We start from the raw sequence: 27,165 nt of genomic DNA, 5'->3' as shown, positions 1-27,165 counted from the left end.
CCCATTCAGTCCTAGCAGTCCTTGGTCCCTCAGGCTAGCCAGGGAGAGCTGCTTCTCTGAGTTATTACAAATTGAATCCCTCATTTGTGAAATCTTCCACACCACCATTAATAACATCCTGACAATAAAGAGTACAATACCCTTGTTCTTTGCTTCCCCTATACATATGGTCCTGTGCCCAGTACAGCAAGCCCCGTGGTTATAGTTCACGATAACCTCCGTTTTAGAGATGAAGATACTAAAGCTCAGAGATGTTGAGCAGCTAGCCCCAGGTCACACAGCTGAGTCCAAGTGTGAGTCAGGTTTGTCTAATGCCAGAGGAGCTCTGTACCCCCACTCCTCACCCGCTTTACTGAATGAATGAACAAACGAACGAATGAATGAACGAATGAATGAATAGCTCCCTTTTTTTGATATTACACCAGGGTTTGTCAACCTTGGCGCTACTAACCTTTTTGGGCAGATCCTTGTGTCGTGGCAGGAGCTGCTCGTGCTTTCTGGGATATTGAGTGGCATCCCCAGACTTTACCCAGTACATGCCAGTAGCACCTCTCCCTCCCCCAGTTGTGACAACCCAAAATATCTCCAGACATTGTTAAATATCCCCTGGGGTGCAAGATCGCCCCTGATGAGAACCCCGCTATTAGAGACATCAGATTTGGTTTTGATTAAAGCTAGGATTCCGTTGCCCTAATTTGGAAACCACTAGATTAGATGATTTAATTTCCTACTTTAGGTCCCAAGGGATCTACACAGTCCCTGAAACTACACAAAACTCTGAGTGTGTGGGAATAGGTGCGTGCTCACATTCTTCTAGGGAGGTAATGCATGGTTTGCATGAGATTTTTATGGTGGTCTGAAAACCGCCTTCTGCAGTCCCTTCCCAGTCTGATGATTGGACCTTTGGGGTCTTAAGCCCCTCTTTCTCTTTTCTTCTGCCCCCTACTCTAATGTCCCTTCTCCACTGCCCTAATAAAAGGGCCTTGGCTCATCTTCTCCAGCACAGTTTCTCCTGGGGAAGAAGCTGTCACCTTGCCTCCGTGGGCTGGGGGGAGTGACAGTGAAGGGAGGAGGAAAGAATTTCTAGAGAATCACTGAGCTGTGGAGTAAGAGATTATTGCTTAGCAGTTGCCATGGGGATCTATAAATCAGCCTCGCTGCTTAGAACCCAGCGACGTCTGGCACACCACCTCCCTGCCTGCTTCCCCGCCCCACCCCGCGGGTCCTCAGCCCCAGAAAGGCCAACTCTTCCCATGGCTTATTTTCCTCTCTCACCTCTTGTGCTACAGCCTGTCTTCTCTCCATTGCCTTGCCTTCCTTCTCGGCTTGGGGCTCATTTCTCCCCCTAGGATGCAGGGTAATGGTTAAATTTATGGACTCTGAAGCTAGACTGCCCGACTTCAAAGTCCAGTTCCATCATTTCCCAGCTGTGGGACTTTGGGCAAATTATTTACCTTCCCCGAGCCTCCATTCCTTGATGGTAAAATGGGGATACTGAGTCTCTGCCTCCCAGAGAGCATTGGTGATTCAGTACATTACGCATGTGAAGCTCCAACCTTAGTAGATATATAATTAGCACTCCAGCATATAATTTGTCCTCAATGAATATTAGTTACTCTCATGAGGAGTTTCTCATTTCCCTTAATGGCCATTGTCTGGGCAGGTGGATCCTTCTACCCATTCCTTGCAAAGTTTGTGGGCACTGAGGTTGGGGGATAGTGTTAAATGGGATCTTTCATTCTTTCATTGGCTCAATATTTGCTTATTACCTAGTTTGTGTTGGGGTCCATGGAAATTCAGAGGTAAAGACATGGTTTCTGCCCTAATAGAGCTCATGCCCTGGTGAGAAGAGCGAGGTAGAGATAGAGATCGATCCCAAATTACTCAAGTGATCACAACAATGGCCATGTCTAAAGCTGTGATCAAGATTAGAGGAAGAGCTGAATTTGGTCTTCGTAGTCCGGGGAGGCTGCCTGGAGGAGGAAGAGCCTGAGCCAAGTCCTAAGGAGGCGAAGATATTAACCAGATAAAGGCTTTCCCGGAAGAGGGGACAGTACGAATAAAGGACAAGCATTAGCACGGTGTGTGTCTGTGTGCTGTGAGCAGTGGTGTGCTGGTAAATACTTAACAACGGGCTGTCCCCACCCCCCAGAAAGACCACTCTGCCTGATTTGTAGCAGTCGCCAATTTCCATGGTATAAATACCCTCACCCCAGCCAATTTCAAGCTACCAGCGCGACATCACTGAACACGAATTTGAGAAGAGATGTGCACACTTGTTTCTCAAGAGCCAGTAGGAGTGGGCTGGGCTGAGCCATTGGCTTTGGGGATTCAAGCAGGGGGTCAGTAATTAATTCAGTATTACTGCAGATAAGATTCAGAGCAGCTAAGGGGATAACAACTCAAGTCTGCTTTGGCGGATGACTTGTGGCTTTTCTCTGAGTATCCTTCAGTATTCCTTAAATCGCTTACTCAGCCCCACACACATTTTCTTAGCACTTACTACGTGCCAGGTACTGAGCTAGTTCGAGGTGTACAGAGATCCCAATGCATGAAAAGCCGGGATGCGTGGATGATAGCAACGATCCTTTGTAGGCTTCGGCTGTGGTGATGCCCAGAGTGGGGCCAGTGGTCATCAGTAAGACCACCATAAGCGCACCTTTGCCTCACCCCGCCCTCCCCCCCCCCGCCCCCCCGGAGCTCCCATCTTTGGGAAAATCTGACTCAGAAAGTCTGACCTAAGGCCTGGTGGACATTCTGAGCTTCCAAAGCCCAGGTAACTGATTACACGTAGGGTGCTAACTCAGGTCACAGAAGAGAATTTGGCCCCAAGGTTGCCTTCCCCTTCCTGGTACCCCTCCCCCCCCCCATTTAGGACACACAGGAATCTGGTCCCCACCGAGATGGACCCTCTCACTTCTGGTTGACTGTTCGTTCCCCATAATTGTGGAGCAAATGACTCCAGAATACACAAAAATCCTCTCGTTACCCCGCATTCCATTCCATAAGGACTGTTCATTTCAATTAGCCGTCAGAGGCCCGAAGCAGAGATGCGAGGCCCTGCTCTGATCAATCCCCACCTTTGTTGGAAATTGGATTTAAGGCAGCCAGGGTGGGTGGAGTGGGGGGATAAATATTTTATCATTTCTTCCTCCTCGATGTTCTGCCAGTTCTCATTTCCATGTTTCTCCCCCTGCACGCCGGCAGATTGCAGACTGTAAATTTGAGGGGAAATGGTAAACGCACAAACATGATAAATAAACATGTTGCTTTTGCGAGGACAGATATTATCATCTGGATTTATAGCTTTCCTCGCCTGCACGTTTTATTGCATTTTGGGAAAAGCCGAGCGAGGTTTCCGTGTTACATTGATCAACTTTCTGCCCTTCGCCCCTGTCACCCCCCTCCCACCCCCCACTGAGTCACTGAAATATCAACCTGGACCGGGGACACAATTTCTCTCCCAGGAAGGGAATGCATCTTGACAGGTGTTTTCTTTGGGGACTGTTATTTATAACTGCAACAGCGATCGTGCTGCTGGGCACTGTGGTCTACTCCCTCCCCTTCCTCAATTCTCAAAAATGGAACATATTTTTGTTTTCCTGATGGGGAAAAAGTGGCAAATCAGTGATTTAAATCTCTTCTCTGTTCCTCTGTCTCTCTGCCTGTGTCTCTCTCTCTGCCTCTCCATAGTCTACCCTCTCTGTCTTCCACCTTCTGGTGGACGGGCTCTGGATCGTGCCCAGGTTCGAATCCAAGTGTTGCCACCAATTTCTGTGTCATGTGAGCAAATTACTGACCTTCTCTTACAGGGAGAATTGCAGGAGGTATTTCTGTGCCTGTCTCCACCTTCCCTCTCCCGGTCTCAGCCCAACTAGATGGTGAAGGCTTGGGGCCAGGGAGCTGTATCAGCTTGCCATCTTTTTCTCCCACCCTCACCTGCTCCTCAGGCCCCACGTTCTCCATCTGTCATGGGACCTCCACCCGGGAGCTGCCTGGGCACAACCTTGGTGGCCCCGCTCACCACATCCAGCCTGTCCCCCGGTCCTGTGGATTCCTCTGCATGCCTCTCTGTGCTTCCCCCACCCCTCCTATGTTGGAGTGTCCCCAGAGTGCCAGGCACTGACCACTGTCCCCTCCCAGGGTCCCGACAGCGGTGTCTTTCCGGGGACTCCTGGCCTGGCGCCCCCTTCCCCCTCTCAGTACTTACTGTAACAGCTAAGGGACGGGGCAGTGGAGCCCGTCCTGCAGTTCTGTTGCTAAGGAAACCACTTCCTTGGTTACCGGCCTGGGTAGCATTTGTCTCACTGTGTCTGCCTCCTGCAGAGTCGCCCCCACTCTCCGGGAAGATGATGAGGAGGAGACAGGAGAGGACAACCGGGCTGGGGGGCGAGCAAGAGACAGGGAGACAGAGATCAAGAGATGGAGAGATGCTGGCACAGAGCAGAAATCAAGGAAGAGAGAAGGATGGGGGGGTTGAGAACAAGACAGAAGAGGCTTAATGAACAACTGGAAGAAATAAAAGCAGAAAGAGGGAAATGGAGCCCAGGAGGCATGTGGAGAAAAATGGAGAGAAACCAATGAGAGAGAGAAGGGGTCTGGGCCTCTGGGAGGAGCTGGGTCCTTGTGGGACATGCTCCCCGTATTCCCTCTGCACCCCCCCACCCCTGCATCCCCTCTACACCACCCCTGCATCCACTCTGCGCACCCCCCCCCCCACCCCCCGCACCAGGCAACCCCTGGAATCTCCAGCTCTCTCCCCTCCACAGATGCGAGGGCGCCGTGTGTGTGTGTGTGTGCATGGAAGCACTTTCTGGAGAAGGCCCGGTTCTGCTGTGACCTCTGTGGGGCTTGGGCCAGTTCCGGCCAGTCTCAGGCACTGGTGTGCGTTGCTCCCATGCGTTAGGGTCGTCAGTAACCCCCGGGGTTTGGCCGGGACCCACCTAGGGCCTTTGCCCTCTCGCCCCGCCATCCCATCCTCAAAAGCTTTCTGCCACTTACAGGTATCTGGTCGGTACTTGGTAAAACGTAAGCTGTGCAGGAACGGGGATTTTTGTCTGTTCTGTTCCTCTTTAAGTCTCTAGAAGCTAGAGCAGGGCCAGGCACACAGTGGATGCCCACTAAATATTTGTGGAAGGAATGAGCCCCTGGGCCCTTCTGGGTCTGAAGTACAGATTTGTATTGAGAGGGTTGCTGAAGTTGCGGTGAAGACGGGCAGAGACTGGCTAGAGAAGAGGCTGCTAAACTGTCCATCTCGCCACCCCCCTGCCCTGCAGTGCTCTGTGGTGGAGAGGAGGACACGGTACAGGATCTGTGAGATCTGGGGAGGAGCGTCCAGCAAAGCGTGGGTCTGGATGATCCCTGGCTTCCCTCCCTTCTGGTCAGGGAGGGAGAGATCGTAGAAAAGGTCAAAGAAATTGGCACAGGGCTTCAGGGCTCCATTTGGGACCAGAGTCAAGGCTCGATCTGAGGTTGGATGAGGGCCCAGAGGGACCAAGGGGAAGACTCCTCCAGGGCCAGGACTGAGGCTCAGTCTCCAACCAGAATCAGAGTTGTGGCAGATTCAGGCTCAGTCCAGACACACCATCAGCACTGGTTTGGGGGCAGGTCAGGATTTAGCCTATGACCTCGTTTGGAGTGTCACCAATGACCTGGGTCGGGACTCAGTATGGGTAGGGCCAAGGTTCGATGTGGTGCTGGAATCGGGCATCAGTATGAGACAGGATCATGGATCAGTAGGTGTTCAGAACTAGGGCTCAGCTGTCCAACAAGATCAAGACTGTAGGATTGGGGCTCAGTCTGTGACCAGGTCAGCCTGGGTTGGAGCATTCAGCCTGGGGCTGGTGAGTCCTCAGAGAATTTCTGAAGCCAACACGAAGCCTCAGAAGAGAAAGACCCTGCCCTTAGTCCTGGAGCAACCCCCCACTCTTCCCCCCCCCCCCCCCCCCCGCCCTTTCTGAGCTCTTCCCTCCCCCTTCCTACTTCAGAGAACCCAGGGCTGGGGCCAGGTAGGCTGCCTCCCCCACTCCTCCAGAGCTCTCCCCCCTGCTGGGGAGAAGTCTCTGCCTCCCCAGCTCTGCTTACCACCTCCCTCCCCGTTTCTGTCCACAAGGCAGTATATAAACCCTCGTTCCTCCCAGAAGCCTTTGCTTCTTCTCCCTTGTGCCTTCACTGGTTTTTCTCCGCACACACAAGTGCACAGCACCGCACACTCACACACAGAGGACACCCCTCCTAGATCCCCTCTTCCATACCTACGCAGCACCCCCCCCCCCCCCCCCGCACACACGCACACTTACCGAGGACAAAGGGCGGAGGCAGGAAACACCCCTCCACAACAGGCCCCTTCTCTGGCCCGGGGCTCCCACACTCTGGCCCGTTCCCCCCTCTACACGCGCTCAAGTCCACACATGGGAGCCTGCACTCACAGCTTAGAAATGGGGCGGTCACTGCGTCAACATGGGGGACAGTCTCGAGACCCAGAAGGGCAGGTGACCACAATTTTACACACACACACAACCCCCCCTTACTTCCCAGGCACAGAAGCAACCACCAGCCCCAGAACAATTGTCTTACATCAAAAAAAGAGAAAAGCCCATTTGTGAACTCGCCTTATACAACACTCTACCCTGTGGTAGAATAATCAACAAAACTCGCTTTTAATGATGGTGTTGACCTGAGGAATCTTCAGACAGAGGCTTGTGGCCCGAGGTGACCACCCGCAGAGTGGGCCCAGGTCTTGGACCCGGGGTCTCCCAGAGAGCACGGACATCCACGTGGGAGGGGAGGCCACACCCTCTACTGCTTCTTGAAAGACTAGAAATTAGCTGGGGGCCAGAAACATGGTACAAAATACATTCAGGGCCCCCTGGCTGGGCCCTGGGGGGGGGGGCTAAATCCCACAGATGAGGGGGTCAGGGAGAAGAACCACAGGCCCAATCCCTAAGCCCTTCTTCTCTTTGCATGGCCAGGTGCCAAGGAGCAGAATGTATTCGTTATATTCCTCTTAAAAAAATATATCTCTTTACACTCGCCTTCTCCAGTCTCTCGGGTATTTGGGAACGAGCATTTGCCTGCACCCCAAGCCTTCAGAGGGGCTGACTGGGGGGTTGCTCCAGACAGAATAGCAAAGATCTGGGACCTATGGCTTTTGCATCTACGTGGTAGGGGAAGGTGCAGCTGTGGGCTGGAGGTGAAACCACTGGTAATCCGAGGTGGTGCAGGGGGGAAAGATGGGATCCTGAATTAGTGCTTTCTAAGACCGATGACTAGCAACCCAGGTCCTTGAGAATCCTTTGGTTTGATGTCTTACCACCAAGGGAAGAGTGTTTCTATGGAAATGGAAGAACCATCTCCAGGAAGCTGGCCCCATGGGACTATGACCAAGGGGAAGTCTGGGAAGGTAGTGGGGGTCTCTGTGAGTCAAGGTCCCACCTGATTTTGGAGCACTCCTGGCTCTCTAACCTGGATAGTAAAGGACCCCCTGGTAAGAGTCAGAGGGCAGTGTAGGATCAGTGGGCCCCACCGTGGAGAGATGCCCCTGGGGCCGTCAGTCTTACTCAAGGTTCTGCATGTGGTGTGTGGCCATCCTGGGGTTAACTGCTGGCGCCTGAGGAACCCTGGAAGCGGGATCAAAGATGCCAAGGTCCCCTCCTGGCTGCAGCGGGGGGGAAGAAAAGGGCAGCATTCTGGCCCTTGAGGTGGTCCGGCAACCAAATTGTTTCTCAGGAGCTGGGGCCCACATTGGGGCACCCGTTCACCTCCTGGGAGCACCACGGCCTCCGTAGCCCACCGGGCATGTCAGAGACCCTTCTTCCAGCGGAAGGGGCCTGGGTCCATGATGTGCCCTGCTTCCCCGGGGGTGGAGGAGAAAAGGGGAGGCCGTGAGTGCTCAGCCCAGAAGGGAAGAGCATCCAGGACCACTTTCTCCTTCAACAGTCCCTTTAGCGCTCGAATCAAGATCCTTGTCTTCTGCAATGGGGCACCCACGTCTCGGGGACACCGTGAGCCCTCCCTCCCACAGGTGGGACCCCCAAGGGGGTGGGGTCAGGGGCACGGGAGACAGGAAAGGGTCCATGTGGCTGGAGCGCCCCCAAACCGGCGGCCCCCTCCACCTCCAAGGGGGGCTGGGAGTAGGGTGGGGAGTGCCCAGACGGTCTCTTGCCTTGAGCTTCCTTTGTCATGCAGGAAACTCACTGAGGGCCACCAGCAGCCATTGGGATTGTCCCCAAACCAGAGAGGACAGGCGGGTGGGGGGGTCCCCAGGGCGTCTCGAGACCCCCCGGCTGGGTGGGGACTCCCGGCCCCCCCCCCCCGACGCATCATCTGGGGTAGTAGTCATCGGGGACGCCCGTGAGGTTCCTCCCCTTGAGGGCCGCGTCCACCATCTTGATGTAGGCAGAGATGACCTTGTGCATGTCGGCCGTGTAGGGGTCGTACTCGAGCTTGCGCAGCCCCGAGCGCTTGAAGTTGCCGTCCTTCTGGCCCTCCACGCACAGCAGCCGGTCCTCCCTGACGGCCACGCCCAGCAGGCTGACCATGCGGCCCAGCTGGACGAAGAGCTCCTGCTTCAGGTCCTCGAAGTGTACCACCAGCACCTTCTTGCCAAACTTGAGCCAGTCCAGCGTGTGAGTGGCCCACCACGGGGCGTAGTTCCTCACGAACTCCGGCCACTCTGGGGGAGAAGAGGCGGGGCCCAGTCAGAGAGAGGAGGGGCTCAAAGGATCAGGGTCAGACGGCGGTGGCCGTGATCAAGTTAGTTACAGCGACACCCTTCGCTCCTTCAGATCCCCAGACTGGCCTGGTCCCTCCCACCTCCATGCTGTCGCTTGCCGCCTGGAACGTTCTCAGCCTTTCCTTCTCTTTGGGGAGAACAGTAACCCCCTGCTGGGTGCGCCCAGCCTTCTCCATAAATGCGTGTTACTCTATTTTTATATACATTTGTATTAGTATCTCTAGTAACTCGTACTAGTATCACTAGTATAACTAGTAAATGCCTCACGACAACCCTGTGAGACAGGTTATCAGCCTTCGTTTAAGAGAGAAGTGAGGCGGGCGCCTGGGTGGCTCAGATGGTTAAGCGTCTGCCTTCAGCTCAGGTCATGATCTCAGGGTCCTGGGATTGAGTCCCGCATCGGGTTCCCTGCTCAGTGCGGAGCCTGCTTCTCCCTCTCCCTCTGCCACTCCCTCTGCTTGTGCTCTTCTGTCTATCTCTCTGTCAAATAAATAAAAAAAAATCTTTAAAAAAAAAAAAAAAGAGAGAAGTGAGGCACAGAGAGGTCAAGTAACTTGCTCAAGGTCACACAGCTACTAATTGGCAGAGCCAGGATTTGAAACCAAACAGCCTGGTTTCGAAGTCTGGGCTTTTAACTATCAAGTTATGCTGTGTAGTCCTAGCTATCCTGTTTAGTAATGGTATCTACTCTCAGGGTGCTAATAGGACCTTTGTATAGAGAAGTGGATAAAAGCATATGAGGTTTGGATGGGGGGAATGAGGTCACTGAGTGAAGGGCATTAAGGAGGGCACTTGATGTAATGAGTACTGGGTGTTATATGCAACTGATGACTCCCTAAATTCTACCCCGAAATTAATAATACACTATGTGGTAACTAACTTGCATTTAAAAAAAAACAAAAATAAGTAAAAGGGACTTGCCCAGAAACAAACAAAAAAGCATATGAGGGTTTTAGCATGGCGCCCCGTACCCAGTAGGTGCTCAGTAAATGTTGCCTATTACTCTTCCCGCCATTATTCTGTTCTGAGATGGGACATCGTCTTCCTGGACTCCCCCAGGCTCAGGCGGGTGCAGTCTCTGGGCTTCACTGCCCCCTCCACACCCCCCACATGTTGTCTGTCTCTCCAATAGACTGGGCTGGGGTATAGTTTAAGTCGGATTATCTATACTGTCATCCTTGCCTTACTGTTCTACTTTTTTTTATTACGGTTTGGGTTTTTTTGTTGTTTTTTTTCTTTTGCAGTTTATTACCTTGCTGTGGTAATCTGGCAGGGGGGACTGCCACCAGCCTGGGGAAGGTGTGTTAGGATGGTCTGACTTGAAGGCAGGCTACAACAGAATGTGGGTGATTGCTTGGGGAGCCCCAGAGAGAACCTCAAAGAGCCACCAGCCAGCCCTGGAGCTGCTGAAAGGGGCAGAACGAGAAGCCAGGTAACTGCGGGGGTGGGGGGGTGTCACGGAGGACGTCGGGAAGGGAGAAAGGGATCCTGAGCCCCACTGGACAGTCACAGGGCAGGTGCTCCGAAACCCTGAAGCCAGACCCACTGCTTCTCACAGTGGCAACACCACCCTGCACCCTCCAGAGGGATCTGCTTATTGAACGAGGGTCTTGTGAGTCTCCCAAGCGAGGCTGGGGGAGCCCAGTTCGTTCTTAGTAACTCAATCCTCCTCCTTTGCTGGGTGATGGGTACCTACGATCTCATTTAATCCTAAAGACTACCCAGAAAGGAAAGGGCTACTGTTGAGTTGTATCACCAGTGAGGAAATGGGAGGCTCAGAGAGGGGAAGTGACTGGCCCAAGGGCACACAGCCAGGCAGCACCATCCAGACCAGGCCTGTCTGAGGCCAGGTCCTGATCTTTCCCAGGCACCAGCAGCCTCAGCCCCACTTCCTCCCCCTGCCTTACCCCCAGCAGGGGCTCAATAAATGGCTGTTGAACTAAATTGGAATTCCCCACCGCCCAACTGTGACATGATAAAGGGCTCCTATTTCTTTGCAAAACACATCAGACCCTGTGGTGAGGCTCCTTCTCCCCCCGCACCCCTCTGGAACACCACTGCTGCTAGGGAAACACAGACGCTGGGGACAAGGATATCTTTTATCTTTACGATAGTTGATTTACAAGGTATCTGGCTAATTGGGCCCACACTGTTGTAATGGGTTAAGACCAGATGTATCTGAGTGATTAGAAAAACATAGAGCATGTACATAATCTGTTGTTTTTCTTTTTTTTTTTTTTAGAATCTGCCCCCTCCTGAGTCCCCTGCCGCATCCCTGCTGGTTGAGCACTCTTACGGCAGAGGCCCAGGTGGATGAAGGCGGGACTCTGTTGGCCAGGAGCACGCAGGTCGGATTTCTAGGCTTGGCCACTTTTGACCAACCATCTCAAGTATTTGCTGGAGGGGGGCTGCACAGTGGTCCTCAAGGAAGAGGGAGGACCTGTCTGCATGGTGGTTGGGGTCCTGCAGAGGGTGGCCCCAGCCTTGGGTGCAGATGGGCTGGAGATGGCACGGCCCCCTTGCCGATGGCAGATCGCCCTGGGATGGGAGCCTATGGGGCCTGAGCACCTGCTGTGTGTCCGTCACTTTACGTTTTCTGCTCCCAAGAAGCCTGGAGAGTGGGGATTACTAGCCCCATTTTATACACGGGGAGGTTGGGGGGGGGGGGGGGAAGGAGGCTGCTCCAGGCCATACCTTGCTTGCCCGAGACAGGATTCGAACCCTGTCTATCCAGACTGAGCCTGGCTCCCGCCCTCCTACAAGCCCTTCCAGAGCTCCTGTTCGGATCAGCTCCTTCAGGTGTCATCGAAGACTCGGGGTCTGTGCGCAGCCCACTTTGGAGGCAGACTGGCAGCATTCACAACCCTCTTCCTCTCTACGTTAGCTGTGACAGTGTGGGGACCTCAGTCGGTCTCCTTGCGGCTCAGTTTACCCATCCGCAAAACAACTGTGCTAAGACCTGCATCCTGCATGTACAGATGGAATGGAAGCACAGGGCCAAGGACCGCGGGCCTGGGAACCAGGAGGTCCTCCCTCAATGCCGACTGCCGTCATGAGGACTGTTGATGTGGGTGCCCTGGCGTCACCAAGATGCACCCCCTCATGTCCCATCAGCTGGGTCAGAGCTTCCCGCCAACAACACTCGAGCGCCCCAGGCTGCTTCAGCAACAGCTGTTTGCCGACCCCCCGGATTCCTCCCTGGGGGCTCCTGAACTACTTCATCGGAAAGAAGAAAATTAAAAACAAAAGCCCTGATGAGTACAGGATCCCCTTCACCGTGGGTCACGAAGGCACGCTGAGCCCTGGGTCATGGTTCCGCCAAACTGTCACCCGGAGCACCTAGCAGGGTCCCGCCGGCCCCTCTGCGCTCCCTCCTCTTGTCTGGAGGAACCGGGGCCTGATGAATAGCCTAACTGCGCTTAATTCCCCGCAGAATCATTAAACACAGTCTGTTTCATTAAACAGATCCAGGACAATTCACCTTGTGTAATCATATCACATAAAACTTTGCTTTGGACCCACTCCAGGGAGATTGTAAAATTAACATTATGGAACCAAAAATGGGGGGGGGGCAGGAGGGTTGCAAGGGCCTTTCCCCAGCTCTACGTGGGAAGGGGGCACCGGCAGGGTGGGGTGGATGTGCTCAGCAGCTGGGGGAACTCTATTCTTGGGGGGGGGACCCTCACATACTAAAGCAGTGATGCTCAAACCTTCAAGTGCACGGGAAGCTTCTGGGGGTGGGGGTAGAGATCTTGTTCAAATGCAGATTCCCATTCATGGAGCCTGAGGGCTCAGGCTTTTCTAAGACGTCTTCCGGGTGGGGTCAAGGCTCTGCTGCAGAGACCCCACTCTGAGCAGCAAAGGTTTAAAGTGGTGGTTCTTAAATTGGAGGGTGCGTCAGAAACATCTGGAGGGATTGGGAAAACACAGCTTGCCAGGCCCCCTCCCAGAGTTTCTGACTCAGCAGGTCGGGGTAGGGCCAGAGAATCTGCATTTCTAACCAGTTTCCCAGGGCTACTGGTGCGGGTACCCTAAAGCCAGGGTCTCCGACTCCAGTGCCTACAGGGACCAGATGGGAAAGCAGAGCGCAAAGAAATGGGTTCTTTGGGGAAGGCTCCCGGAGCCCTGAAGACCTGGGTCAGCCTGGGAGGGGATGCAGGGAGAAGGCTCCCCATCCCCAACTACTGTGGGGGACCCCAGGCCCCCGCCAGCAGATGTGCGTGCTGGAACCTCCTCTCTCCCTTGCCCTGCAGCCCCGTGGTTCCGCCTGTCCTGACTTCTCCCTAATCTGCAGTTTGAAAGCTCCCACTTGCCCTGAAGAAGATTAGAACTGCCTGAACCTGAGACCAGGTGCCAAGCCAGTCAGAAGCTGTGAACTCATCACAAAGTCACCCCCAGGTTAAGAGACGGCCTGGGAGCGGATGCCTGGGATTGAATCCCAGTTCAGTCAAGCCTGGGGTGGGGAAGGCTTAGCCATGTGATTGCTCCCTTCCTGGGATGGTTTTCTCACCTGTGCAATGGAATGCCACCTGGATGGGCAGCCTTTCTTACCTCCTCTGGGCATTAGGTTTAAATGACCTAATGAATGCTAAGTGCTCAGAGCTTCCCAAATGAGGCCCCTCCCTTATCCCTGGAGGCAGCAGGATGCCTGGGAGGCAGAGAGCTGGATTCTACTCCCTCCCCTAAGGTCCTGAATGACCTTGGCAGGTCCCCGCCTCTCTCTGGGCCTGTTTCCCTGTTAATCAATAGAGGATCAATCAGTGGTTTTTGGTCCTACCTGCACTCTAGAAGCAGCAGGGAGCTTTAAAAAAAATATATAGATGCCCAGATTCCACTCCAGCAATGGTCCTGGTATGGTCGGGGCCCTGGGATTTGCCCACACTTCTCCAGGGATGTGTGGCTGCCGTGCGGCTGGGCTGACGACCCTTGGGCTTGGTCCCCCAGGTCCTTTCCAGCTGGGCAGGAAAGGTCTCTGCTCAGGCCAGGCCTCTGCCAAGTGCACCTGCAGACTTCTCAGCCTGGCCCTGAGGAGTGTTCATTTTCAACTGTTCCCAGAAGAGGTTTCTGATTTATTTGTGGAACAATAGAACAAATGTCACCACCCTCGGAGATGGGGAGTGAAGCAAGGGGAGGGTCAGAGGACCCCCTTGACTGAACTGGGAACCCAGGGCACAGTTGGCCAGACAGGTGCAAGGGTTTTAAGGAATGACGTCATTAACCGCTGGATTGCCGCATTAACACCATGCTGCCAAGCGCAGGACCTCTTTGGGGGGGGGGGAGCTTTAGAGCAGCTTTAGGAGGGGTGAAGTAGAAAGCACCCCTCAAGGCTGAGGCTGGAGCAGCCTGATTCCTGGAGGCTAAGGTGGAGGGAGCTCACATTTATGGAGCACGTCCTAGACTGAGTGATCCCATTGTTCCATCGACATATTGTCCCATCCATTATCACAGTGGTTAAGGGCTTGGGCTCAGGAGCAAAACTGTCTGGGGTCAAACCCCAGGTCCACTACCTCCTGGAAAAGCCTCTTCACCTCCCTGAACTTAGCTTGTCCCGTCTGTAAAACAGGGTTAATTATGCGTTTTAAAGACTCTCCTTACAGTGATGGAGATGTGGGTGATATTGGATATGGGATTTTGAGAGCCAGAGGAGTTAAAGATACTCAAGATGCTAGAGGTTGGGTCTGACTTCAAAGCTCTCACCATTATCGTGGGCCACCGGCTCTGGAGTGAGACCTTCAGTCACACAGCCGTCATCTACTAAGTGCCAGAGGTGAATCTCAAACCCCAATCATATTAAGATTCACTGCTGGGGGGCCAACATGGTCACTTCCCAGCTGTGTGACCTGGCACAAGTCACTTAACATCTCTGAGCCTCACAACCCTGAGTTGTTAGCAGTGGTTCTAGGGGCTCCTAAGTGACCTCATGACCATGGGCTGGATTCTTGTCTCCTGACTCCCAGGAAAGGGCTCTTGAAACCATTTCCATCCATCCCGTATCAATTACATGAGGATCTTCATCTCCATAATGAGTCACGTTTACTGTTTTTAAGGGGTTAAATTCTTAGAGCCCCACCATTGTTACCCCCCATTTTATAGAAGGGACAAGCCTAAGTTCAGGGAGGTAGTGATGGAGCTAGGGTTTGAACCCAGGGAGTCTTGCTCTGGAGCCGAGGCCCTTGACGGCTGGGCTATGACATCACCCGTCTCCCAGCAGGTGCTGCTCGGGGGGGCGGGGGGCCATGGGGAGCCCTTCTGGGTCCCTCGCAGCAGACAGCCCTGGCTGCACCCCCCCCACCCCAGCTGTACCTTTGCCCTTCCAGTGGGCATGCGCAGCAAAGCCGATGTGACCGCCGTACTTGCGGTTGAACTCCGCCATGAGCGCCTTGTAGGGGTTGCGGATGAGCAGGATGGCGGCATCGAAGGCCTCGATCTCCTTCTGGCCGCTCTCGTGCGTCTTGATGCATATGGTCCTGCCGCTGCGCCAGTGGTCCCGCTCGCCTTTGAACCCTGCCACCGTCAAGGAGGGGGGCAGGGCGGTGAGCCCAGGGACGTGAGTCCCGCCCAGTCCCCCAGGCCACCTCAGGAATCCTCCCATCTTCACTCGTTTCCTGCCATATTTACTGAGCACCTACTCTGTGCCGGGCACTGTGCTGACGTTTGGGAATAAAATCTGCAAAAATATTCATGGGTCTTGCTGTCTTTGGGAGCCAGATAATGCAGATCACGACATCCACGAACGCAGTGAGCCAGCAAGCTGCAGAGGAGGCAGCGATTTAATGCCCAGGTGCCCCAAGAAGCACCTGACAGGGACACACTGGGGGAGTCCTCTTTGGGTGGCATCTCCATCCCCGGGGAATGGCCGTATGACTCGCTCTGGCCAGTGGAAGGAGGACAGAAGTACGTCTCTATCGCAGTCCCAAGGTGCATCACATGTTTGTTCCTGTGTGCTTCTGCCATCAGTGTGAGGAGGCGCTAGAAGGCTGCTGCTCCCAGGTGGTGAGAGACTCACGGAAGAGACATGGGCACAACCCGCAGGCGGGTGCTGAGCAGCCCCAACAGCCTAGCCCAGATCACTGACCTAGTGAGGGCGGCATCCAGAAAGGTTTCCTGCAGGGAGAGTGGCTTAAGCTGACATGTGAAGGAGAAGGAGGAATTTACTAGCCCAAGAGAGGATGGGAAAGGTGCTGGGAACAGCACATGCGAAGGTCCTGGGGTGGGTCAGAAGAAATGTCTCACTGCATGACTTCTGAGAGCAGAAAAGAGGGGAGTGTGAAGTCGGATGGGATTGTAGTGGTTGCAATGGAGAGCTCAGCACTAAGACCACAAAGATTAGGCAGCCCTGAAAAAGGATTTAAGCAAAAGAAGGCGGGACATGATCAGATTTTCCTTTCAAAAGCTGAGGAACTGAGAAAAGTTGTGGGTTGTTGGAGAATGTTTCTCTGGCGCTAACTGTGTGCTGGACGCTGGTCTGAGCCTTTTATTAGTTAGGCAACTCCATGCTCTCAATGATCCTAGGAGAGATTTTATAGATAAGGAAACTGAGGCACAGGGAGATCAAAGAATTTGCCCAAGCTCTAGAGCGAGCAAGATGCAGAGCTGAGATTCAAACCCAAGCCATCCAGACTGAGTTCTTGGGCCTCCTGCTCTCCCGGGAGCTAAGGCACTTGGATGGCATCTTGAAAGCCAAGTAGAAATGTTCTCAGACGAGGCCTTCAAGATAATGGCTGTGTTTCCAACTCCGTGTTATTTCTTTGGGCCTCTGTTTCCTCATCTATAAAACAGAACCATGCCGCTTCTCTTTCACAGAGCTGTTTGAGAAAATCAATGAGGCACAGAGGACGACTTCAATCAATGGCAGCTCAATGAGAACAAGTCTTGGGAGGCCATGATGGGCCGAGAAGCCACCCTACCTCCCCTTTTCTCCCCTTGCCCCACGTACAAAGGTTTCTGAGGCTTTTAAGGTGGATTCAAATGAGGCCAGCATGGTACCTACTCCTGTTCCTGGAGATCGGGTTTCAGGAAAGGTACATTCCCCCCCCCCCCCACCGCCGGGGTCACAAGGAATGGAATGTCATTTCCTGAGCCAGAGTCCATCCTGGGACTTGCCAAGTGAGGCTGCAGGAAGTACACTGGCCCCTGCCCACAAGGAAATAATCACCCAAAGCCTTTGAGGCCCATGGACCAATTGTCATGGGACAATGAGGAGTGGGGTCTGGGAGCCTGAGAGCTGAGCCTGGGACACAGATGTTGACCCACAAGGTGGCACTGGAGCCGATTTCAAGGTACATAGTCATGCATGCCATCGGTAAAGAGCCTCGTGACGCAGACAAGGACCTTCCCATCTAGAATTATATTTTATCTTTGCCAAAATGTATTTCAGCACGAGCACAGCAAGAGAAAAACATGCGTGGGGATTACACAAGAACACATACAAGTTTTCAGAGCAGAAAGATAAATAGAAACCTGGCGGAGTGGTCGCACTAGTTTAAATCAGCTCTCCTGCTTTGTGAGACCTAGATCCCATTTCTCTCTGTTACATGATGGAGTCAACCTAGCACCATGTTTACCAAGATACAAAGACTATGTACATCGGAAAAGACCTGCTCTAGATTCCAGATGTGGTTCGCCTAAGAAGTTAGTCTGTAAGGTGCACTGGAAAAGCCGGGAGGTGGAGACAAATCCATTTAGCACAATGCCTCCCAGAGAGAGGATTTCTGTGTCTGGGAAGGAGCCTTTAAGAAGCCGCGTGGGATCTGCTTGCCTGAGAAACTAGGGTTGCTCCATGGTCCTCCAGGGAGGGCCCTCTAGGTGATTACGGAGCAATGAGGGATGCAAGCCGGGGGCCAGAGCGGAATTGCTGAACTCCACCACCAGGAGGCCCCCTCTCCGCTCTCCCTGATGCAGGACCCAGCTCCTCCATTGCCTCAGTGTGGTATATTTCAATCCCATTCCTTTGAGGGTTCCCCACAATAGCAGCTCATCTGGGGCACCCACGGGACCTCAGAGGGATTGAGGAGCCAGGCAATGGTCTGAGGCTTTGGAGAAATGAACTTGGGGGTTTAGGGCCACAGAGAGAATAAGCTATGTATTCTCCTTTCCCCCTTCCCAGCCCCCGCCCCCAATTATGACAGTTGCCTGTGCATTTTGCCATTAAGGAAGCCATCGTGGAGAAGGGCAGGAAAGGCCCCCCACCCTGGCTCTGCACATGGATACCCGGGAGGCTGCTGGTCCTCCAGGGATTATGGGCTCTATTTTGAGGCAGTCCTCAGGAATTCTTGTCCTGGGCCAGCCAGGCCAAGGGCCTGCCTCATGGATACCCTGCGGCATCTGTGGGCCCCCAGGAGCAGAGAAGGGCCCTGCCAACTCTGGGCAGTCATCCCAGCCCCTCCTGCCTCTGCATTCTTTCAGGCCACAGAGCTGGAGCCTGCACTCGGGGGCAGTGGGGTCCCTGAGATGGGGAGGGGGACAGAGAGGGGAGAGGAGGCCTAGAGAGAGGGAGGAGGAAGGGGAGAAGCAGACACAGAAACAAAATAAGAAAAAGATCAGAGAGACACAAGGAAGGAAAAAGGAGGAGACAGAGCAAGACCAAGAAAGAGAGATGGACAGAGGGACACAGACACCAAGAAAATCATGTTTGGCAGATGACCAGCCTCTCTGGGTAATGGGAAGAGGAGGCAGAACTCAAGTGGTACAGACACTTGGATTCCAGGAGGGGAGAATCCATCTACCCACCCACCCACCCACTCATGCTCTCCCTCCATCCCTCCTTCACTCAGCAGTCCCTAAGGGGGGCAGGCTGTTGCCAGGATGAGAGAAGAGAGGGATGCAGAGAAAGTGCCAAGCAGCCCATCAGACCTAGGAGGGCTCAGGGGCTCACCCAATGCAAGCTTGTTACAGAGGATGAAATCGAGGTTTCAAGCCGGGGTGGGGGTTATCGAGCTAGTTAGTGGCAGGGACGAGGGAGGAAACTCAAAAATCCTCCAATCAGCAGGAGTCCCTGGATCATCAGCTCATTCTACAGAAACCACCCCCTCCGGGCCCATCACCAAGGCCCCTCACTTCCAATCAATGGACTCCTAATGTCCTTCCCACTGTCCCCTTGTCCCCCACTGCTGTCCCTGCAGCTGAACATCCTATCCAAGCTCTGTGGCCAGAGGGGTATTTCACACATGGCCATCTCAGCACACCACTCCTCGGCCTGAAATCCCTCCATACCCCACTGCCTGCCAGGCCTGTGACCCCAGGAGAGTGTGCATTCAGGGCCCTTGCCTACCCAGTCCTGGCTGCCCCTCCTGCATCACGCTCCCAGCCCTCACCTCTCCCACCATCCAATGCCACCAAACTGGGACATTGACCGATCCCACTGTTTCCTCCTGCTGCTGCCTCCGTCTCTGCCTACCCCCATGGCCTCTGCCTGGGACTCCCTCCGCTCCTCTTGGGGGAGTCCTGTCCACTTTTGCACACCCCCGCCCAAGCCTGAATCACAAAATATATAAAGCACCCACCCCAGAGCTGGGCCCATTGCAGACATTCAATAAACACCCATGATGCTTAGTATTATTAACAGCGACATGACGAATTTATAATAATAAGGACCACGATGAAGGAGGGCGCTGGGTACAAGGAAGATAAGACAGGAGGACACGTGGGTCTGCCAGAGATACTGCAGAGGGGATGTGACCTGCGGCTTGGGGAGCAGGTTTCCAGGCAGAAGAGCTAGGACGGGGTGGGGGCGGGGACTGACGTCCCAGGGCGAGGAAAGCCGCCTGCACACGGCTAGCATGCTTTCAAACTACGAAGACCTCCTCCTACCTGGAGTCCGATGCACTAAAGGGGCAGCAGATCGGCCAGCCAGTGGGGGCAAATCCTGCCCCCATGCTCCACCCCCCAGGGTTTGAGGGCTTCCTTAAGCTAAGTATCTCTCAGCTGCAAAGGTGATGTGGGGAGGGACTTGGGGTTAGCAGGACGGACTGATGCTATTTTAACACCGTAGCTTCACACACATTGTCTTATATTTTTTTTTCAAAACCACTGTGCGTTCACTATTGACATCCCCATATTAATAAATGGGGAAACTGAACCTCAGAGAAGTAAAGAAATCTTGCCCAAGGTCCCATACCTGATAAGTGACAGAGTTCAGTCTGAAGATTCAAGCCCCTGACTCCCTCTTAAGATTCAGTTTCCCTTTGTCTGAAGTTAGGAGGTTGAGTTAGATCAGAGGTGCTAATATCTGGCACATAGCCCGCCATTCCCCCTTCTACTCCCTCAACGGGCATCACTACGAGATTAAGGCACTTTGTTTCTGAAAGACAAGAGAACCTCAGAATCCTTCTTAACACATCAACCTAAAACAGGGGTTCACTGGAACGGACACATGAGATGAAACCACTTTGCATCCCTGGATTGATGATCCTGAAGGACCCATATATTTGTAACATTGTAGAGTTCCATGAATAGGGTTCCTGCCTCAGCCCCAGGAAGGTTAGGATGTGGGTCAGTCAGCCATGGGATGCTTCCTGAGTCTGCTTCTCCCTGCCACTCTCCAGGACAAGCCAGAGAGATTCCAGACCCTGCCTGGGTTCCTCCCAGCAACCCCCATAAAGGCAGCACGACGTAGTGTTTAAAAGCATAGATACTGCTGACAGCCAAGCCTGGGTTCAAATCCTGGTATAAGAGTGACAAACCCTCAGCTTGGAGCCTCGAACATAGTACGTGCTCAATAAATGACGGCTTAAGCCCAAACTAAAAATTCATCAGCATACAAAAAGTCGGGATTCTAAGGCAGACCCTACCCCTTGCTAACTCCATCCTTCAACCTGCCCCTTTCCATCCTTCTTGACCTTCCTCCCTCCTGCTTCTCACCCTCAGACGGATGCCCCCCTGGCTCTCCCTGAGCTGGGATTCAGGGAGGTCAACACCAGCTGCGCCTGGCCAGTGCCTGGCCCCCAGACCGTACTAGTCACAGCCTACATCGACAGCACACTTACTCTGGGCTAAGCGGATTACACGTAGCAACTCGTTACCTTTCACAATGACCTCACCAGGTACATACTGTGATCTCTGATTTGCGCATGATGACGCAAGATCAGAGACGTGCGGAAACTTGCTCAAAGTCACACAGCCAGGAAGGGGGTCTTCATCTGGTTTGCAGACACAAACACCCACAGCCACGGGCTGCCCCACATATAGACAAAACCTCTCACAAACAGAGCTGCTTCCCTGATATTCCCCTCTGCCAGACCTGGGAGGGGGCCTCACATCCAATGGGCATTACACGCACGGTTTTCAGTTCCCCAGTAAGAACCCCCAGGGCCTTCTTGCCTGGGTGATGGGAATTATAAGAATGCAGGCTTTGAAACTGGGATACCCTAGGGTAGAATCCCTCACCAGCCCGTTGAAAACAATCTGTGTGACTTGGAGTAAGTTACCTCTTCTCTCCAAGCCTCGGTTTTTGCATCTGGGAAATGGTACCACATCCTATGTCCCAGGGTTACTATGCAGAGCTAACTAAAACTGGAGCACCTAGCACAGCTCTTGGCACCCAGTAGGTGGGCCAAGGAAGTCTGTCTGTGGCCATCTGAACCTACACGAAGCTCCTGGCATACAGTTGGCGCTGCATAAATGCCTGCTGGGAGACCACGCTTAGGAAGTGCGTCCGGAGCACGGCAGTGCTCGGTAAAAATCCGTGAGCAGAATGAAAATAAAGCACCCGCACGACAGATACCCCTGGCTTCCGGGTAGATAAGACACCTGATGCGTAGTAGGTGCTCAGTAAATGTCCCCCCAGATGAACCTAGTTTTGTCCCTCTGTATACAGCATAGAGTTGCTGGTCACGCAACGTCTGTGGGGAGGGACCTGCCTAGAGTAGGCGCTCAAGACAGGTTTGTGGCGCCCTAACCAGACAGAAGGTGCCACGCACATAGTAGGTGCTTGATCCACGCCCGTTACTGAACAGATGCGGCTCAGGCGACGTTTGTGGGGTGTATGCGGAGGCAGGGTACCAAGCACACAGTGGGTCTTGGCAACCACGCCCGGGCGAGCTGAGCGGCACACAGTAGGTACTCGAGAAGGGTCTTCCCCTGCCCTCCCGGTGGGTCCTCTCCACTCCCCACTGGCCTCCTCACCTTTGTTGTAGAGAGAACCGTCAAAGTAGTAGCTGCCCGTGTAGAAGCCGGTGGCCAGCTCGATGAGGTGGCGAGCCCACGTGTTGCCGGCGCCGGGGAAGCTGGCCAGAGCGATGAGCTGCTTGGACTTGGCTGGGAGGAACCTTCTGTCCATGCAGCGGTTGTCTGCAAAAGGCAGGACACAGTCAGGGGCGGGGGCGGACGGAGCCGGACCAGGAAGGACCAGGTGTGAGTCTCGCCCCCCGCCCCTTCCCAGCCAGGCGGCCCAGGGTGACTTCCTCATGGTTAAAAGGAGGAAAACGGTTCCTTGTCACAGGGTTGACATGAGGGCTGGGAGCGGGGAACAGCCCTTCTCCCCCGGGAGCGGGAGGGAAGGAAGAGCGTGTGGGGGGCAGGCAGTCTGGTGGGCTCAGGGGCAGGGGAACCGTGGCAGGGGAGAGGACAGGTCTGCTGTCCCTTTGCGGTAACTAAGGATCAAGGTCGTTGGCCCAGAGTGAGGAAGCAGGGCTGGAACCCCCAATCTAGGATTCTCTCCCCTCCCTCTTCCGTTGCAGAGTCCCCTATGCTGGGTCTTCCATCAGGTTCTCTTGCATCTTGAGGGGTCCTCACGCCTGGGTCCCCATCTCCTCCCTGACCCCCCCCTTCTCTCTCACCCAGCTGGCTCCATCACATCTGCATTCACACATGAAAAAAATCACGCCATCATTACAAAAATCTCTTTCGAGGAACCACTCTCTGTCCTCACCCCATTCCCATCCCACCTCCGACTGAGCTGTCCACACTCGCCATTCTACCTTCTCCTCCTCCTTGCTCCCAGGGGCGCCACTCTGGGCTCCGCCTCGCTCACGCACAGAGCCAGTCCCGCTGGAGGCACCGGTCAGCGCTCCTTGCAGCCTCTGACAGCACCCCCCATCCTGCCCTTCGCAGAATTCCTCCCAGGGTGGTCTTTCCTGTCCTGCAGGACCCGCCGTTACCGAGATCTTACTGTGAGCCACACTCATGTCTGGTAACAGCCCATCAAGGGAAACGTCTGAGTTACTAAATTGAAATTCCAATTCTGCCACCTATCTGCCGGGTGCCCTGGGAAAAATGATGGGTCTGAGCCTCAGTTTCCTCGCCTATAAAATGGGACTACTGGCAACAGTGGTGCCCTCGGGAGGGTCGCGGGAGGGAGGGTGTGTTAACACGGGGCTCACACACTAGAAGTGCCGATCGACCACACCTCCTCATGCTATGACTTCCAGCCAGGGGGCCCCAGCTCCCCCCACCGCCCCCCAGCCCGGTTCAATCTGTTCAGAGCAGACTTTGGGAAAAATAAATCCGGTCTTTGTCTCTGTTGAAGCCAAGCAGGTGTCTGGGAATGGTTTTCCTGGAAACACACTGCAGAAAAAGCCTCAGTATGTAACTTTCTTGTCTTATGTTTTGATAGGGGTACAGATTATCTAGTTGTCTTTGCATAATACCCTTAAAAGTCTGTGCATTCCACGCTATGTAAATGTTACTTAAAAAAATCATTAGCAGGGCTCCTGGGTGGCTCAGTCGGTTAAGCGTCTGCCTTCGGCTCAGGTCATGATCCCAGGGTCCTGGGATTGAGCCCCACGTCCCCCCGCCCCCACCCTGCTCAGTGGGGAGCCTGCTTTTCCCTCTCCCTCTGCCTGCCGCTCACTCCCCGGCTTGTGCGTGTGCTCGCACTCTGTCAAATAAATAAAATCTTTAAGAAAAAAATCAAATAGCAAAATTCAAAAAATTTTTTAAAAAATCAAAAATAGCAAATATTGAATTATAATTAAGGATATGTACACTGGCATGTAAAATGGTTGCAACTTACAGTTGACCCTCAAACAACCTGGGTTTGAACTGGGCAAGATTTTTTATAAATCTAGTACCCTACCATAAATGTGTTTTCCTTAAGATTTTCTTAATAACATTTTTCTTTTCTCCAGCTTACTTATTGGGATACAGTGTATAACATAGGTAACATACAAAATGAAGGTTAACTGACCATTTGGGGTTATCAGTATGGCTTCTGATCAACAGCAGGCTGTTAGGAGTTAAATTTCTGGGGAGTCCAAAGTTAGATGTGGGGATACCTGGCTGGCTCAGTTGGAAGAGCATGCAACTCTTGATCTCCAGCTTGTGAGTTTGAGCCTCACGCTGAGCATAGAGATTACTTAAAAATAAATAAAATTTTTTTAAAAAGTGTGGATTTTTCAACTGTGCTGGGGGGGTCATCACCCCTAACGCCCGTGTCCTTCAAGGGTCAACGGTGCTTTGAAATGCGTGAAAAAAAATAAGGATCTAGGGATGGTGAAATGGAGAGATAGATGATTAAGTCAATATAACAAAATGTTGGCAAACGTAAAGTCTACGGGATGCATTATGGTCATTCACAGTGTGATTCCAGTTTTTTCCTGGAGGTTTGACATTTTTTTCCCCATCACAAAATGTTGGGAGGGAGAAAAAAAAAAACAACAAACCTGGCCCCTCAATTTCTCCAGAAAACAGCATTCTCGATTCAAATGCTGCCTGGGAGGCCAAGACCCACTCCAAGGTAAAGGCTGTTGTTTTCAGCCCTAAAAAAGAAGGTTTGTTTATTTCAGCCCTAAAAAGCTCCGAAAATCAAAGCAGGACCGTGTGGGGCTTTGGAATCAGACAGAGCTGGGTCTTACTCCAAGGCTCTTCCCTCTCGGAGACCGTTTCCTCTTGGAAAATGGGGCTAATCACCTTACAGGAGGAAACGCAGAGTACGTGGGAAGCATTTTCAAAGTATACTGAGAAGGTGTGGTTCAGAGCACAGCCCAGGATCCAGACCCCACCTGGGTCTGAAGCCCAGCTCTGCCCCGTCCTAGCTGTGCCACTCGGGCCCAGCTACCCAACCTCTCTGTGCCAAGTTGTAAGATCATCATTTGGGAGCTTTTGTAAATGTTAGAACATTTGTGTTTAGAATTTTTGAACATTTGTAAAATAGGAATAATAGCGGCACCTAGGTCATTGTGAGGACTGAATGAATTAATTCAGTCTCAAGGGCTTAGACGGCGCCTGGCACACAGTAGGTGTTCGAGAATTCCATTCCCGGCAGGAATGTCAGGGTTTAGCACGTAGCAAATGCAGGATAAATGGCAGCCGTGATGGACCAGGCTCTTGGCAACCTAATAAACCACGGGCCTCTCGAACCTCGCCCGTGTGAGGGACTACACGCCTGACGTGGAAAAACTGAAGAACAGTTTGGCCTGGGGACGTGGCCCAGGGAATGAGCAAAGCCATCAATTAGGGGCTCTTTATCTGCTTTTGAAAAGGCTCCAATGTCTGTTCCATCCACATCAAAGCCATTCACGGTCACGGAATAATTAATCTGTGCATGACTCTCCCTTAGGCTAGGGCAACACGGTTCTGCACAGAGTAACCAACACTTCTAAAAGCTAACAAATGTTCATCCCTCCTCGCTGGACTATAAACAAAGCCAAGAGCCGCACTTACTAGATTCCTGCTCACTGGGCTCTTAGCAGGACTTTAAGTGCCACAGAAGGAGCCACGGGCGGTTACCACTGATACCCCCATCACACCAAATAGGGGACGAGCTCTTGATGGGGCTGCCACTAGCTCTTTTGACACTTTTGTACCCATCAGAAAAAGGCACCCTCCCCTTCCTCTGGGCAGAGGCACTGCTATCCAGAGTGCGGAGCATGGGCTGGCTTTCGGGCACCACTTTTCCTACAGGTTTTGACTGTGCAGTGCCCAACCTGCCCAACCGTACACGGAGGCCCGGTTCCTGGGAGATGAAGAGGAGGTCTAGCCCAATCGTGTTTTATTGCGTCTCCAGGCTTCAGGGGGTAGGGATGATGTTTCCCTGACTGTAGGCTTATTGTGGGCTTTACATCATTCAGTGAGCTGAGGTGGGGCACAAGACGAGCACATAGTAGGTGGTCCACATATTCAGATACTGGGGTAACCCTTCAGGGGTTTCCTTCGGATGGAGTGTCCCAGCAAAGCACCTCTCTAAGCGCCACCCACCCTTCATGATGCTTCGGTCAGAGGAAATGGCTTTCAGCTAGAAATTTTATAAGCAGTGTGACCTCAGGCAAGGCCCTTAACCGTTCCGTGTCAGTTTCCCCGCCTGTAAAGCGGCCGTGATAATTATTCCCACCTCCCAGGAGAGCTGAGGGGCTTCAGTGAGAAAGTGTGAACTAAGAACTCAACACGGACTCCGGCACCAAGAACGTCCTCGAAAGACCCTCAGCACTGCCACCACCACGGGCCGGCAGCCCCAAGAGACGGGAGAGGAGCCAAGCGGGCAGCAGAGGTCCCACCAGCAAAGGGAGGAGGACAGAAGATGGAGAAAGAGAAGATTTTTATAAATAAATGGACAGAATCCTAGAATTGAAAGGGCTCCTGGAGGTCAACAATCTACCGCTGCATTTTGCAGATGGGGAAACTGAGGCTCAGAAAGGGGAAGAGACTTGCCTGGGATCCTGCTGCAGCTCTGGGTTGGTCACCCGGCTCCCCCACTCCCAGCCCAGCTGACATCACACTCAATCTCACCACCTTCACGACGGGAGAAGAGCCACCAAGGTGGGGGCTCAGTAGGAGGGACAGAGATGAGGGTCTCCGGAACCCAACACCCCTTGCCTGGGGCCCTTGCCTCTGTTGTTGTCCCTGAGCCAGGCCAAGTTCCCCAGCCCTGCCCTTGCCCCCTGCCCTGCTCAGCCCGAGCGGGATGGGATGGGTTGGGCTGGCCGGAGCCCCTCTGGGAAGGAAGCCACTAGAGAGCCTCCGGGGGAGGGTTCCGCTGGGGGAGCCCTGGCTTACCTTGGACCTGTGTCTGGTACACGATGAAGTAACGGGGAGTCCCACAGCTCTCAAACTCCTCCGCGCTGCACTTTTGGGCACAGAGCTGCTCGTCCTCCCTCTCGTGGAGGGGGAACCGCGTGGTGGGGAACCCGCAGTGGCAGGCGGTGCCCGCGAGGGCGGCCAGTGGGTACTCCTGCAGGGGAGACGGGAAGGAAGAATGTCCCGAAATCCCTGGACTGCCCCGACTCCGCATGCAGAGGAGGGCTGGTGTTCCAAACGTCCCTTCTCCACCGCTCTCCCCAGCCTGAGGGACCCCAACTTCACTTTGACGGGTCTGCCCCATTTGCGCACCTCCCATGCTATCGTTTCTTTCCAGCTTAATTAAGGTATAATTGACAAATGAAACCGGCACTTCGGTACATTTCCACGCTCCAGATTCTAGACGCAAATACTACAGAAACAAAACAATGTAATTACTTTCTAAGGAGACCCTGCCAAGACGCTGAGCCCCGGTGGGCTCT

At 53.5% G+C, this 27,165-nt stretch overlaps 1 protein-coding gene across 4 annotated transcripts in view; it reads right to left on the bottom strand.

Moving 5' to 3' along the window:
* Positions 1-6,640: 6,640 nt before the first annotated feature.
* Positions 6,641-27,165, bottom strand: part of WSCD2 (WSC domain containing 2) — a 116,486-nt gene continuing 95,961 nt past the window's right edge. For all 4 annotated transcript variants that reach the window (XM_032397954.1, XM_032397953.1, XM_032397955.1 and 1 more), the window contains 4 exons: positions 26,663-26,837; positions 21,857-22,021; positions 15,038-15,238; positions 6,641-8,674 (listed from right to left, as the gene is read on the bottom strand). In XM_032397954.1, the coding sequence (XP_032253845.1) occupies positions 8,322-8,674; positions 15,038-15,238; positions 21,857-22,021; positions 26,663-26,837 (894 nt within the window). In that variant the 3' untranslated portion in view covers positions 6,641-8,321. The remainder of the gene's footprint in view (positions 8,675-15,037; positions 15,239-21,856; positions 22,022-26,662; positions 26,838-27,165) is intronic.

Source organism: Phoca vitulina, unplaced genomic scaffold (genome assembly GCF_004348235.1).
Source record: "Phoca vitulina isolate PV1807 unplaced genomic scaffold, GSC_HSeal_1.0 scaffold108, whole genome shotgun sequence".
NCBI classification, from domain to species: domain Eukaryota; kingdom Metazoa; phylum Chordata; class Mammalia; order Carnivora; family Phocidae; genus Phoca; species Phoca vitulina.
The sequence above is the reverse complement of the archived record's forward strand: the minus strand, read 5'-3'. Positions and strand labels throughout refer to the sequence as shown.